The sequence below is a fragment of the Podarcis filfolensis genome, assembly GCF_964270895.1.
Source record: "Podarcis filfolensis genome assembly, chromosome: 4".
Lineage (NCBI taxonomy): Eukaryota > Metazoa > Chordata > Lepidosauria > Squamata > Lacertidae > Podarcis > Podarcis filfolensis.
Window position 1 is genome coordinate 41,448,195 of NC_139607.1, and position 16,040 is coordinate 41,464,234.

General features: G+C 40.1%; 2 protein-coding genes across 5 annotated transcripts in view; one reads left to right on the forward strand and one right to left on the reverse strand.

Annotated features, from left to right (window-relative positions):
* Positions 1-594: 594 nt before the first annotated feature.
* On the reverse strand, positions 595-4,807 carry KLHL34 (kelch like family member 34). Its single transcript, XM_083612359.1, has one exon. The coding sequence runs from the start codon at positions 4,070-4,072 to the stop codon at positions 2,297-2,299; it is 1,776 nt and encodes a 591-aa protein (XP_083468485.1). The 5' UTR covers positions 4,073-4,807; the 3' UTR covers positions 595-2,296.
* Positions 750-16,040, forward strand: part of MBTPS2 (membrane bound transcription factor peptidase, site 2) — a 72,369-nt gene continuing 57,078 nt past the window's right edge. For 2 of the 4 annotated variants that reach the window (XM_083612393.1, XM_083612394.1), the window contains exons 1-2: positions 4,942-5,382; positions 6,883-7,065. The gene's annotated coding sequence lies outside the window, so the exon portion shown is untranslated. Of the gene's footprint in view, positions 2,285-4,941; positions 5,383-5,630; positions 5,755-6,882; positions 7,066-16,040 lie in introns of those variants that run through there. The other 2 variants (XM_083612392.1, XM_083612396.1) reach the window with 2 other exon arrangements.

Sequence of the window (16,040 nt, forward strand, 5' to 3'; positions counted from 1 at the left end):
CCCTGGAGATCTGCCTGCAGCTGACCCTGGACTAGATAGAGTAACAGTCTGACTCTAAACCAGGGGTAGTCAACCTTTTTATACCTACCGCCCACTAATGCATCTTTCTGGTTGGTAAAATTTCCTTACCGCCCACCAGTGCTTGATGGAAGGAGGATTCAGCTTGTGCTGTATAACCCCCTACCGCCCATCTAGAATCCTGAAACGCCCACTAGTGGGTGGTAGGGACCAGGTTGACAACCTCTGCTCTAAACCATCTCCTTGTATTCCTAATTCTTTAATCTGTAGCTTCATAAGATTCTTGTCGGTTGTGGATTACAGCTTTATGTTGTAAATTGCAGGCCAAAATTTCTCTGGGTAGAAAGGTGAAAGATCAGTGTAGACCTTTACCTCACTTGTTTCTCCTACACAGAAAGTCCTTCCTTCATTGATAAAGTATGAAGGTTGTATCTAGTAGATACATATGCTAATGTTTGTATTTAGTTCAATGTACAGCTGTGAAGCTGGGGCTACTCAAGGCTTTCCAGTAAACAATCTGAAAAGGTGTGACCAATCATAGCTTCTTTCACACGCAGGATAAAATCCACACGTGTGTGATCGTCTGACACTTTTGCTCTTATTTTATTGATTGAATTATCCTGCCACACTGTCTCACAGTATCCACAGCATGGATCGCAGCATAAAATACAATAAAAGCACAGTCCAATACAGCATAATGAACACAAACCAAGAACCTAAAACTTAAAATATAAAAAAGAATATGTGTTGCAACAGATAACATTAGACGTTCCTAGAATTTTTAAAAATGTCTGTACTATATTTCCTAAAGTTAAAAAAATATATTCATGAGCTACATGTTTCTTCCTACACTGAAGCTTCTCTGTGGAAGAAAAGGATTACAAATGCAGTACAGCTAGGAGTCTTTTAAATTTATACAGGGAACTGGTGGGTTTATAGGAAATTGGGGATCCCCAGAAACTTTAGAATGAGTGCCCCTCCTTGACCCAGTTGGCTGTGTAACACTGGTACAGAGTGAGACCATGCCAACAAATTCTTAGGATTGGCCTATAGGGCATCTTATACAACTGCATCCTGTTGCTATGCAACAGTAATTCTGCCTGCATGTTATCTTGCTGTAGACAGTGTTTGTGACTTCGTTCCAAGCATAAAATTCAACCTCATCTTGTAAGACTGTCTGGCATGAAAACGTGCCATCGTTTTTTTCATTGTGCTGCCTTCTTTGTACATTAGACTGAGAAGTGCTTCTCTGCATCTTCAGTGCTTTCGGACTAAAGGGATATGCTATAAAATAGATTGTGTTTGAAAGCTAATATATAAAATTATAAAGTTAAGTTACAGTCAGATTTCACACTCTGAAATCAAATACCATATCTGCAAGTCTGTGAATGAGGCATGGCTTAAAACTACTAAACCCCATCCTGCCCTGGCAGTAATGCAGAAAGAGGCTGCTGATGCCTTTTTGAAGTCAAAGCAGAAAATTCCTTTACCCCTTCAAACAGAAATGCATCGTGCACAATATACCCATGGGCAGCTTTTATAAGTGTGCTGAAGCACAGAGTCATTCAGCAACTAGAAACAAACATCTCCATCCCATTTATGGTCCTAAAGGGCACAGAGTACAAGGTGTTCTTTCTCGAATACAAGATACAATTGTTTCATGTTCCACTCAACCTTATAATAGTTAGACCAGCTGCTAACTCTTTGCCTTAGCTTAGAACAACTGTGTTAAAATTTCACCCATTAAAATGGGAAGCATGACAGAGATTTAAGGAGTGCAAAGTTTTGTTTACTTTTTTGTGCAATTTGCAGTGCTTTCCCCCATTCTAAAGCTTTGGCACAATTAAAAAAAATGAACTGGGATCATGTAGGCAATACAATAACATCATGCAATTATGCAGCCTCTAATTCTTTTATCAAATGAATACCTGCTTCAAACATAAAGTGAAGGTATGAAGAAAGAGGCATATAAATGGATTCTTCCATTCTATTTTTTAATATGCCTCTTTCTTCACACATTCACTTTATGTTCTGCAAATCAGGTATTAATTCACAGTTATTACTGAATACAAAATAGTTGTTTATGTACAGCTCTTATTGGCAACAAGTTCTTAGTCTTTGCCTGTTTTACTCTGTGATTTGAAATACAAAATTCAAGCCTATTTACTGATTCACAATATTATCTCTTAATATAGAATGGGACAACATTTTTAATATTTAGACATTCTGGAGATGTTACGGAATTGTCCTTGCAGATCATTTTATGGTGAGTTGTTACCTAAACAGTTAGTCTCTTTTGTTGTTGAATGTCTTTAGCATCTAGTAATTCAGAAAGCTCTAGCACAGCACACTGCAATCCATACCAAGGCAGCGAAGCTTTGCATATTTCTTCCCAACAGTCATTGTCTATATCATAGCCCACCACATCCTGAGTTGGAATCTCCTGGGAATCTTGCCACTTCTTCCCCCCAATGAGAAGGGCAGTTTCCTCCACTACTGCCAAACCATAACTAAATCGATCATAGACCAATGGCCTTAGACGAGTCCATTGATTTTGGTCAGGATTGTATTTTTCAATTTCAGAGAATGGTTCATAAAGGCCTAAAAATGTAAAGATGCAGTCTCTTATGGTGGCCATCTGATGCCCAAACCGAGCAATGCTCATGGGGGCTTGCTTTTTCCATTGCCCTTCTAGTGTACTCAAAGAGTACAAATCCTTACTTGTGTTACTTTGATTCGTGGATTTGCCACCCGATATATAAATGTTATTCTTGCAAACAGTGCCGGCATGACCATGCATTTTGCATGGCAAATCTCGAACTTTTGTCCATGTGTCTCGGCTAATGTTGTAGGTTTCGACAGATGAATGTAATGATCCATCCTCACCTTGACCACCAATTGCAATAATGGTGTTTTCTAGGATGCAACAAGAAAAGTGGCATCTTTTTTCTAGCATCCCGTTGATTTGTATCCACTTGTTAAATCTGGGGTCATAGCGATGGACTTTGTTTGTCACAGTTAAAGTGGGACTTTTCGTTTCACTTTGCAAATCTTCTATTTCTCCACCTAGCACATACAGAAAGTTTCCAACTGTACACACACAGTGATTTTGTAGTCGATCCTGCACCTGTGTTAAAATCTGCCATTTGTGATTGTAAACATCAAAAGCCACCACATCCCTGCTTGGCCCTTCATGTTGAATCATACCTCCAAGCAGGATAATCCGCGTCTTCTGGTTTCTCAGTGTGCTGTACTTATCCTGTAGGATAGGTTGCCTAAAGACGAATGAGTGGTAGTTTATTGCTTTTATGATTAAGCATTTTATGGGTGCTGTTAGAGGGACTTCTGATTGAGTGTAGACTTTTCTCAGATTTTCCACAGGGATAAGACCATATCGTATGTGTTCCAATAAGCTAGTTGTATGTGTCAGCCTCAATTTATCATACTTCAGCCACTTCAGCAATAGATCTAGCAAATTAGATTCTTTCACCATAGGCAGATCTGAACATTCAACTACTGCCTTCAAAGATCTGAAATTCAGTTCTAGCAGTTCTGCAAAATCAAGGTCTAGGAGTTTCCAGAAATTAAAAATGAGATATTTTTCTACAGCTGACAAAGCATCTGGAAGATAGAATCTTGCAGCAACATTGGCAGAAAAGCAGCAGTTTTCTAGGGTAAGATTGTTAGCCAAATATTGGCTGCACAAGACAATTGCCTCAGACACTTGCAGGTAGGTAGCGGCTTCCAAAGTGTCTTCCAGGCTGGCAAAAGACAAAGGCAACCAAGAAGTATAAATGAAATCCAGAACGTGTTGCAAACCAGTGGCTGAGATGACTTGCAGGTGAATGATGGCAGCCTTTGATTCTTTGGTATAACTCTTGAACATGGCCCTGAAGTAATCACTGGAGCAGGCCAGCAAAGACTTGTGAGCAGGGAACTCATTTTCTTTCACCTTCAACAAAATGTCACACAACAAGCCTTCACTGCGGAGGGTTTGGTACTGAGACAACACAGAACCACAATGTCCTTTGCAGTAGGACAGAAAGTAACTCATTGCGCAGAACAAAATGCTCTAAAGCCTTTTTGTCAATGAAAAGAAGGAAAGACACTGCAGCTGTGAAACTCAACTGGACGAGGAAGCACTTGAAGAACAACCATCAGCTCTGCTCCTTCAGCTTAATAGAGCCCTTCACATCCCTTTCCAGTTTAGCATCCTGCTAGTAAACATTGTCTCCTGCATTCATTCATTCATAAAGCTGAATTCAGTAACATCCTCCAGACATTTCTCTCACCTCTGTTTCCGGCACAGGAGATGGTCCACAGGAGATGAGAGCACTTGCTTGGCCAGCATCAGGTGACGATTTGTGCCAGCTCAGATGTCTCCCGTGGCTTTTCTTTCTCTTTAAGTTGATTAAATAGACCTTCTGTGGCTGCTGGTGCATCACGAATGGAAGGAGGAGGGCTGAACTTTGCTGCAGCTTTTGCTCGAGCTGTGTATTTCACTCTTAGACAAGTTTAGCTCTTATTCCCCCAGGGCCAACAAGCCACGTATGGTGATTTCTCCTCGTAGGAAGTTTCAGCTGAAAATCAAATCAGCACCTACAGATTAGAGTGTTAGGATTTTGTGGACACACAGACCTTTAGCCTGGGAGCAGAAAGACGAGCAAAATATGAGGATTAGTCAGTGGTTTAATTTGACATGCATTTTGGAACCCTTTAGTTTATATGATATCACCATAACTCACAGTGACCAGAATAGAATGCAAACACTAGATCCCTTGTCATAGCTGTCCAAGCACTGAACTGAGATGGGTGAGGGAGGGAGAGAGAGAGAGAGAAGGGGAGGGGAAAGCAGTCATTTTACAAGGAGTGCAAGCCAGAGGATCTGACATTGAGTGACCTGGGTGGAAATCATGCGAGCAACACATTTCTTCAAAGGAGTGACAAAAATAGCCCCGAAATTATGTCATATAAAGCAAGCTCTGTTTATTGTGGGATGCAGGCATAAATGAGTTCCAAGCGAGCTTGAACTTCCTTGGACAGTCCATCACATGGCAGATTTGCAATGGGAAAACAAATGTAGTCAAATTAAATATAAGGAGTAAGAGATTATCAGTCCTTATCGCCTGTGTCTTGGGACATCCAATTCCCCTCGGGGGCTAAAAACAGTCAGATGCACTCACCCTGCTAGCTGGCTGGCTGGCTTGTGACAACCTTTGGATCTATTTGATTGAAATGCCTTTTTCGCAGCTCTCATTTCTAAGTAAAAAATAAAAAATGCAGGTATGTGAGTATGAAGGCTGACACAATCCTGGGGAAGGTACAAAATGACTTTTGGAAAGAGAACCCTGGTCTGCCTTATTGGTAAGTTTCTGCTTTTGAACAATGGGGGTGAAATGTTATTATAGTTAAGTCCTATCATATATGCTTGACCTGGTAGTTTACAAAGGGACACAGCTGATTATGCAAAGTGTTTATGTTTCCTTGGAGGATCTTGATTTCATCCATATTAATTTCTAATGTATTTTAAGTGGATAAGACATTTGTCATACACCACAAAGTATGCACCTCCTTTCTGATGTGATTTGTTCCCTGCTACTTCATTGTAACAGTATTGAACATGCACTGGCAAAGCAATCAAGGACAAATAGCTATGGAATCTTGTCAGCCAGAGTGGGAACAAATACTCAAAGCAGTGACATTTTGCAGCTGTCCAGGCATATCCCATTTTACACTGTAAGTCAAGCTTTCAGTGTTTCTTCTGTATATAAAAAAATTGCACGTGCGTACGAAACTAGTGAGCCACAAGAAAGAATTCTAGCCTAGTTTTCTCCCTGACATTTGTTTTGTATGTAGAGGGAGATACGTTTAATATGGGAAATCAGGAGAATTCAAACATACTATTTCTCCCCTTTCAGTCTGCATTGGTATGACCCAGGAAAAACTGCACCATGTGACTGCTCTGATTCTATGTTTCTTTCAGCTTATTGGTCACTTATCAATAGATGGTTGCACTATTGAGTTGCGTTTTGCACGTATGAACGAGCCATTATGGATCAGATATTAAAGACAGGAGTTCCTTATCTCATATGGTGTCAGATCACAGAGCTACAAGTCTTAGAGCGCTGAGTCACCTAGTGATAAGAGCTCAAATAATGTGTGCACATGGACACACCTGCTCCTTGCGCTTTCAATTTCATTTGGGGGAAGGGCAGTGTACATTATTTGCATGCAGAAGGCACCAGAGTCAGTCTTTGACATCTCCTGTTAAATGGATCAAAAAGCAGTTTATGTGAAAGTCTTGACTACCAGAAAGATAGAATAATAGACAAATATTCTGGCTGGCCATAAGGCAACTTTCTGTATTAATCTGTAATTTTGATTCTATAGGTATGGTACTTTTATCTTTATGGTCTGTTGTTTGTATACCCTTCTAATGTAGGGTCAGAGGGGTTGAATAGGAAATGCATGCATCCTTGCTATACCTCCTTTGGGTTTGGGCAAATTGGGCATAGGTACATGCCAAGTTAGTCAGTGCACCTGTGTGATAAAGGATGGATAAAGTTGTCCCAGCTGTCTGGAACTTGAGTCTTGCAGAAGTTGTAGCTGCCAAGAGGAGTGCAAATAGGCCTTTAAAATAAGGTGTGAAAAACAGGATAGCCTTTTAAAAGAGGAATCTGACAAAGGATCCCACCAGGAGCATAACTTAATAGATGTTTTGTTTTGTTTTTTTTTAAAATATTTTTCATTAGCCATAGCAATAAACAGAAATGATGAAAAATTGAAGAAAATGTTAGCACAATGATGTTACAGAGATAATCGTGGAAATTTCAGGAATTTAATTTTAATTTGACTATATTGCAGGGACAAAGAATCTTACAACAGACTCAACTTTCAAGGAAGGAGCTTGAGAATTACAAACAACCTATTATCTAATCTTAGGCACTGCAGGACACTGATGTGTGTGTGTGAATGTACCACTTTAGAAGAAAGGAGGTGGATTGTACCCAAAATGAGTGTGGATTGAGTTATGCTACAGAGTATGAGGTGAGAATAACTGGATATAGTTAAAGAAATGTAAAGTATGTAGATATAGAACTATAGGGTAGAATACAGTATATGATAAGATAAATGTTTATTATTAGGTTGAGGGGAGATATTGTTTAAGAAAAAAACCATGATTAAACAAAGCCAATGTTTGGGGGAAATAAGGGATATATAAGATAGATGCAGTAGATGGGGGGGGGAGGGAAATTCTGTCTGTGACTTTCAATCCAAAAATGTGTGTGTGTGTGTGAAATTTCTATACTGCCCTTCAGCCAAGGATCACAAGGTGGTTTATAATATAAAAACAAAAAAATACAAAACATCATAATACACAATACATGCTCCCTCACCCAACCATGTACCGTAGTTTAAAAGGCCATAGATTGTTTGCTTAGCCAAAGGCTGGGACAAAGGGATTATTTTTTTCCAGGCACAAAAAAAAGCAGAAGAAAATGTTGCATATGCCCACATAGATTCCCTGAAGAAACACCCTAAAAATGATGGCAGCGATTGAGGATTGGAATATAACAATTCTTTCTTAATTGTCCTGGAGTGATTGAATGTACCTGTATGTAATACACCACTCTAGTCAACCAGTGATCAATCAGATGCCCACAAGAAGCCCACAAGCAGAGCCTGAGCTCAGCAGCACTCTCTCCATGTGCAGTTCCCAGAAACTGGGTTCAAACGTATATTGCCTCCAACATTGGAGGTAGAACACAGCTACCATGGCTAAATTGAGAGTCTTAACCTCCATGGATTTGTCTTCATAACTCTGCAAGCTTTGAGATGACACAGAAGCACACCTGGAATCTTTGAGTGGGTCACAGAGATGCCTTGGTGCTCTGCCCCATCCCTAGTCCCAACAGAAGGATAAATTTATTGAGACAAATTAGCGGGGGGGACGGGACACCATGGATTCCCTTGAATTATGGTCTCTCATAAGGCTGCAATACCAGGTTACTAAGCACATGCCCTGGAGTAAGCGTGTTTAGAACTGAGGTATGCTTTTGTCCTGTGCCACTGCCATTCCTGTTGATCCAACTTGGGCTGCAACTTGAACTACTGACCTTTCAAGAGCCGCTCATATCCACAGGGACAACTGAAGTATGTCAGATATTCACCGCATCTGAAGTCTGTGACTGACAGGTTTATTTCAGGTGAGTCCAAAGCCTGAATCCTCCTGGCTGACCCTGTATAATTGGCAGCCATGAAAAGCAACCACTATGGCTTGCTGCAGGAATCCTGCATAACTGGTTCTTGGAGTGCATCAGTGCTGCATGAAAAGGAAGACCTGTGGGCACTTTGATGGGCTATTAGCAGGCAGAAAACATTGAAGCTTTTGTTCCTTCTAAGAAAATTGCTCACAGAAGATTTTGTACAAAGGGCGCACTGAATGTTGAGCCTCGTTTTATGCAAACCTCTAGCAACTGTGGTTTTAGCATGTACAATACAGTCCATTCTCTCCTCCCTTTCATTTGTTCATTCTAAACTGAAGTAGCAAAGAAGTTGGTTCACTCTTGTTTAGCCATAGACTGTGTTTCTGCAAACTTTTTTATATTGGTGTAATAACATCAAAGGTAAGTACCTCACTTATAGCATCAATTGACTCATTTGTATTGCCCTTGAGTATATCTACATGTACTTCCTCTTCAAGTTACAGCAGAAGATAATTTCCTTTCTGTTGTGTTTCATTCTTGTTGGCTTTTCATGTTTCAATGTTGTTTTCTGCTTTATTTCTGCATACTCAGGTGTCTCTGAATGTAGAGTGGCCTACAAATTTGGGGATAAATAAATGATATTCTAGGAGGCAGGGCTCTGCATGTGAGCCCTACAGAGACTATGGCTGCATTCCTATACCTGCAGTACTGGGCATAAGCCATGTTGGACTTACTTCTGAGTCGAAATGGGTAGGGTTAGGGAATAAGCCTCACTTTCCTGTCTCCTCATACTCGGACAAAAATCCCCCTTAATTCTAGAAACTGGCCCTGTGCCACTTGCCAGACACTTTGAACTACACTGTTAACAATAGGGATTATCTTCTGCACATTTATAAGAAGTGAATGTGCACAGCACATAGGTCGTTTTGTTTGCAGTGTCTGGCTTTTTGTTACTGTTCCATCAGTGCCTTCTTTACATTTCCAGACTACATAATTATTCCTAATTTACTCTTCAGGCAATATTCATTGTTATGTGTGAATGGAGAGAGTGAGTCTCACCCTCCTTCCGTTACTTTCCAAGGCATAGTATAGCTTTTCTAGTTTAGAAATGAGGGAGACCAGGCCAGAGAGCACACAAACCACCAGCTCCTGACAGAACCATCAACAGCCTGAGAGAACTGTTGGGGTAGTTCCTCCTACATCTGCCTTGCAGGTCTCTGTGACCTGAGGAAAGGCAGAAGTGAGGGAGGCCAGGCTGAGGAGCACACATACCATCAGCTCCCAAAAGAGACATCAGCAGCCTGAGAGGACTGTTGGGGCAGCTGTTTCCCCACCTTCCCAAGGGCTGCCAAGAGCTGTGTGTCCTGAGGAAAGACAGAAGAAAGGGAGCCCCATCAGGGAGCACACAAACCATCAGGCCTCAGTTGGCCTGAGAGGACTGTGGCACTCTACCTTTTTATATAATGTATTTGTTTTAGGGTTTTAAAATTGTAAACTGCCTTGGCCAAAGATGACATATATATTCAACTGAGAGAAAATTCTGAGATTTCAAGCAATGCCTTCCATCCAATATGGGCAGGGTAACTGGTGGGTCAGACAGGACTGTGGAAACTTGCTGATGCTTGTGAAAGTAAGATTCTTCACAGACCCAGGAAAAAATGGAGAAATGGTCTGAGCAAATTCTACAGTGCACCTGTTTTGCTTTCCTCACATTTGGATTGGATGTGATCCCAAGCAATTGCCCTCTATTGAGAAAGGAGTAGTTGGCACACATGATGAAAACTTACCCTAGATATGTTAAAGGGCAGTTCCCTCAAGGTGCATACTTAAGATGTGATGTGATGTCTTATCACACAGACAAGAACCAAACTCTCCAAACTACCTTGGGCAAACGCCAACAAAAAGCTAACCTTTAAAACCCTTTGCATCTTGGGAAAGCCAGCTTTCTCTCCCATCTGAACATTCCTGCATCTTGAGATCTAGTAGTGACAATTTATTGCAAGGGCATTTATCACTGTCAGATTACAGGTAACAACTAAGATGACTTTTTCTATCATAGTCGTGGGACAGCGGAACCATCTTCTGCAAAAATATTATCCAGATCTAGAACATCTGGCTTTGTTTTTACTGCAATTTTCTTTCGCGTTTTTGAACATGTTATAGTTAGAGCTGCAATGGCCACTTGCCACTACTGTCTGAAATATTTATTTAAAGGTTTTAGATATATAGCATGTCTATATTGGATGCTGGACCCTGTCTTTCTTATAATCAAAGGATTGAAAGAATCCACACACACACACACACACCCAAATTCATAGACAAATTTTCAACCTGATTTCATGACTGGGGCCACAGAAGTGAAGAATGGTGTTTCTTCCAGATAAATTTGAATGCATGATACAAGTGTGTGTGTGTGTGTGTAGAAGAAAAATGAAATAGTGAAGAAGGAACAACTCTTTGATTATGAAAACACCTCCAGTAAAATCCCTTTCTCAATTATCCTTCCATTTTTCCACTTGGCATCTGATGTTTGTCTAAAACACCCCCCAAAACCTTGGGCTTGGAATTAAGTGGAAAGAAGATAGCCTTTCCTACTGTGTGGCAACCTGAGAAGCACAGCCTGTAGAATATCCTGTGTCTGTATTGAAATCAATACATCAAATCCCTGCAACTGGATTTGTACACGCTGTCATCTGAGAGTGAATTTTAGACTTATCAGGAGTTTTGTTACATTTGGTTTTATTATAAGTGGTTTCTGCCAAATTAGCTAAATGAAACTTTTCAGAAAGGTTACCACAAAGGAAAAGGAAAAGAAATGCACTCTCCCACACAGAACAGCCCCACAAAGGAACCCCAGGATGCCTTCTAGGGCTGCCTAATTATACCCTCCAATAAAGGAAAAGGAAGCATTAACACCTGCAAGTGACTTAAGGCCACCATTTCTTTTTTCCTGCTATTTCTTTCTGAAATCAAAAGCGGTAGTTACAAAATGGTCATTAAAGGATTTCAACAGACCTTGTGTCCTGAAACTATTATTAGAAGTTATAGATAACAGCTCAGAAGCTGGAAATGGAAAACAGGAGCAAAGCAAGCCATGTGTGCCTATATGGGATTTGGTGGGGTGGCTTGTCTCATGGCATCTCATCTGTGCCAGTGGCATGCCAATGGCCCTTGTGCACAATGTACAACAGATCCAGGGGCTCTCATGGATTGTTTACAAGCAGAAGAGTTCACATAAATGAGGGAATCCTGTTGGCACACAAGATCCAATATAATTTCCTAAGTCTTTTCCAAAATATTACTTCTAGTTTTGTGTAAAAATCCTCCAGGCAATATTTATCACAAAATGTGTTCAGTTAAATTATATCCATCTTACATGTTGCAAAGATGCAACTTTTGCATGGTTATATCATTTGTACCAGGCGATTTAAAGTGGGGGGGATCTAAGTAGCATATAATGGTGAAAAATGGCTCTAAAAGTTTGGTCAACTAACTCAACCAGTTTCATATTTCTGGCACCTACAAATTAACTGAAAGCAGTCTGCTTAATTTCCTTCAGGGGTCAGTATCTGGCATCCAACAGCAAATGCCTTCAATTTCACTTTCCTCTTCTCCTTGTTAACCTGTTGTTGTTGCTACTGCTGCTGCTGTTGTTCATTTTATTTCTATACAACACCTTAAAACATCAAATAAAGCAATCCAGAATAAATGTTACTGAAGAAAGTCAAATGTAAAGTATACACTCAAAGCAACATAATTAACAAGAAACTAAAATATTATCTTAAATATTTTAAAATCAAAACATTGATGTCAACAACTTAACGCAGCCAAGTTAACAAAAAAAATTCTTAAACATTTTTTTAAAAAACACTACAAGAAGTGAAATATAAAATGCACATTTAAAATAGTATAATTAAGAAGATAATAAAATAGTCAAGTAAAGCATCTTAATTTGTTATACTTGCTTGACATTGTAAATAAAGAGGAAAATCATCTATGCAAACTAGTCACTTCCTCTTACAGCATGTGTCACATTCATATTATAAAATCAATGAGAAGCTCAAGTATACTTCTTTTTTTGTTATGGCATGCCTTATCATCTGAAGGGGGAAACAGCTCCAAAAATTGGGTTGACCTGTGCGCTTGTGACTTTTCTTTCAACTCCTGGGATAGTCTCAAGCCCATTATTGACCTTTATTAACTCTTAGACTTTTGGAGGGAAAGACGTTGTAAAGAAGTAAGCAGGGTTTAAAGCAGGGTTGGGTAACCTGTGGACTTACAAGCTGGACTACAACTTGCATAATCCCTGACCTTTGGTTATGCTGTCTGGGACTGATGAGACCATCTGAAGAACCATAGATCAGCCACCCCTCCTTTAGATTTTAAAATTACATTTGTATCCTTCCTTTCCTCCAAGGACCTCAAGGTAGTGTACATGAATCACCCTCTTTTCATGATATCCTCACAACAACCCTGTGAGATGAGTTAGGCTAAGAGACACTAACCAGATCAAAGTCACCCAGTGAGTTTTATGGCTGAACAGGGATTTGAACCCTGGTCTTCCAGATCCTAGTCTAGCACTCAAGCCACTACATCACACTGGTTCTCTTTATAGTATATATAGCAGAGATAAGAAAAATGGTGCCTTCCAGATGTTGCTGGACCACAGCTCCCATGAGCCCCAGCCACTATGGTCCTTGGTCAGGTACAATGGAAACCATAGTCCAACAATGCCTGGACTATGTCAACATTGTCCAACAATGCCTGGACTATGTTGAACATTGTCAACCACTGCTATACAGTATGCTTTCATGCTACTAGTCCCACTACTCAGGCTGAGAATATTGCTTACAGAGGGTGCCAGATTTTGAGCAAAGCTCTATCCTTACATCCTAGTGTAAGGCCACACCATACGTGCAGGAAAGAGTCCTAAAGAAGAATGAGAATACTATGATGCCAACAAAATTTAGAGACTGAGTCACTCATGTATCATTTGGGCATGTGGGCAGCTTGCAGATGCTCCAAGTCACATGCGCTTTCATGGCTGTGTGACATTTAGAAGTGTTAAGTGACCTCGGGAGAGATTATTTGCTAGGCCAAGCCTAGCTAGAGAGAAAAAGAACAGCATGCTTCAATTCATCCTAAATAACCTTGAGCATTAAAAAAAGAGAATGAGTGAATGAATGGGCATGGAACAGGATAGTGACTACAGCCGAGGCAGTAACAAACTGCAGAGTTTAAAGGGAGGGGGGTTAATTCAATTGTCCCTCTTTTCCATCAGGAATTTAGAAAAAAAGATGTAATCTGTGCAGTAATTAGAGACTAAGCTTGGCGCAGATTAACCCTGAAATTTTTAATGATCTTCCCCCACAAAAATGGAGACTATAAATTATTCAAGGGACCAATCAGAGGCAATTCATCACTTTTAGATATTTATACTTGGTTTATCTAGGATTCTTTGATGAAATCATTAGCATCAAAATGGGAATCAGAGCCCTACGGTTGGTTTTTTGTTTTTTTTTGCAACTGCAATTTTTTAAACACGAACATTAATGCCCCTTAAAGAAGTCGCTGCAGCTGGAACAAAAAAAAAAATGGTCTGGCATCAAAAATTAATGAGATGTTCTTAAATTATGAATGTGAGAAAGTTAAGAGCTGCTTGGCTAAATGGGGCTTGGATTAGAGTGAGTCAATACATTTGGAGTAATGAAGATACTTCTGTAAATAAAGTGGGTGGTTATTGGCAAGTTGTGGAAAGCATTGGGGGGGGGGGAGGCAAGGTACCAGCTATGCAAGCCTGATCTCCATATCCAAATTAACTAATTATACAGAGATTAATGAAGGGAGACAAAAAGTACATTTGGGCTGGTTTCCATTTATTAAATAATTAAGAAGGAACAGTGTAATAAGTTATGACCAAATGAAATGTGGTTTTGAACTTGCCATTACAATTCTTGTAAATATTTTTTCAGTAAGAATAATAAAAGAATAAGAATAGCAGGCACAAGAAGAGGCAAGGTGAACTCGGTGCATTTCCTCTCACATGGCGGTAATGACAAAAATTGACCCTCATTCTTATTTGACGTTTGGTGGGACGGGGAACAAACTGGTGTCCATGAAAGTTGGTTTTGTCGGCCTAATAGTAGCTGTGAGGAGCAATATTTATTAATGGAAAAGTAACTTCTTTGGAGCAGCATCAGAAACAGGAAAATTTGCTCTCCTTAACGTAGGAATCAAAGTCCCCCAACATACCTATCTCTTCAGAAGAAGGCAGTTCACTGTATGGGAACTACATATTTCACACATGGCAGTGAATCAGGCTTGCACTTGAATAGTCTAGCATTTTTATATTGTTGTAACCTTCCCTGGGACCTTATGGTGAAGGGTAGAAAGAATCCTGTCAGTCAACCAAGCATTCGCTAGAATAAATCATTTTTGGTTGTTGTCTGAAAGCATCAGATGTTTGCTTTTCTACATAGCATGTGGCAAATGCTATCAGTATCATTTTGAACAGTGTATTGGATCCAATGTTCTGCTCTGACTTGAATAGAAATGCTTCTGTTTGTGCCAGGGGGTTCGGGAAAGTGCCAGTCTTGTCTTCCTCCCCTCTGCAGTCCATCTCATTCTGAAAAGATGTCCCAGGGGGGCTCCCAATCCTCTGGAGCTACTTTTTGGGGTGTGGGAAGCAGCTTAAGATGGGGGAGCAAAACTACAAACATAGAAGAAGGATCTTTGGCATCAAGCCTATTATTCTAGTTTCATTCTAGTAAATGAAAAACAAATGCCCCCTTTTTTTAAAACAGATACAGATAGATGGTAGAAATTATTCCTGGATAAAGAATGCAGCGGATCATTTTATCATGCCTAGTTTGATGTTCTGTCAGCCACTGGGAGAAAGTGTCTGCATGAATTAATCAGTTGGATGAATTTTCTACTCCAGAGAGGAAGGTGTCACTTGGTAAGTTTTCCCTCAGTGGAAGACAGAGGGAAGTGTTTATTTATTTATCTATTCTTGATCTCCAGTGCAGTTCTGTAGGCAGTATCCAGTCAGAACTCTCTAAGTCAAACAAAAAACGTTTAGGACCATGGACAGCTCCAAAGCCACTTGCTAAACCACCTGCTAATGAAGTTGGATCTGAAGCCTTATGTCAGGGTTAGCCAACATGGTGTCTTCCAGATATTGCTGGACTACGTCTGTCATAATCCCTGATTATTGGGCCATGCTCACTGGGGGTCATGGGATTTGTAGTCCAACAACATCTGGATGGCACCACATTGGCAATCCCTGCTTTATGTAAACTGTTGTTATATTTGGATGACACCCTCAGGACTTAATTTGAAGGAAATAGGTGAGGCAATGGTTGTACACAAGAACCTTCTGATCATGCACTTAGTATTACAGTATGAAAAAATGTTTGCATTCTATTTGTGATTAAGGATCTGGTCTTAAAACTGTAACCCGGAGAAACCTTCCTGTTATTAGTAGGGTCAGGGTTCTTTTTAGACACAAACTGTAATAACTACCTTTGACCATAGAGTTCTGTTTCCAGAAACAGATGTCTTTCTAATCAACATTTCTAAGTTTCTTCATCCCTGAGGACTTAAAATGTTTTTACCTGTTTGCCAATGTAATAATTCCGCACTAAAGGGTTTGCTTATGAAACTCTGAAGCTAAAGCAGGGATCTATTTCAGAGGGTCACGAACTGTGGTCTGTGGACCACAAGTCCACTAGTGGACTATGAGCTTCATTCAAGTGCTTGGTCTGTGGAGAACAGTTATAATTTGAATGTGATATAATAACATATAATATATTC

What these genes read in the sequence shown, in the direction of transcription:
- KLHL34 (XM_083612359.1), bottom strand. Translation starts at nt 4,072, where the DNA reads ATGAGTTACTTTCTGTCCTACTGCAAAGGACATTGTGGTTCTGTGTTG.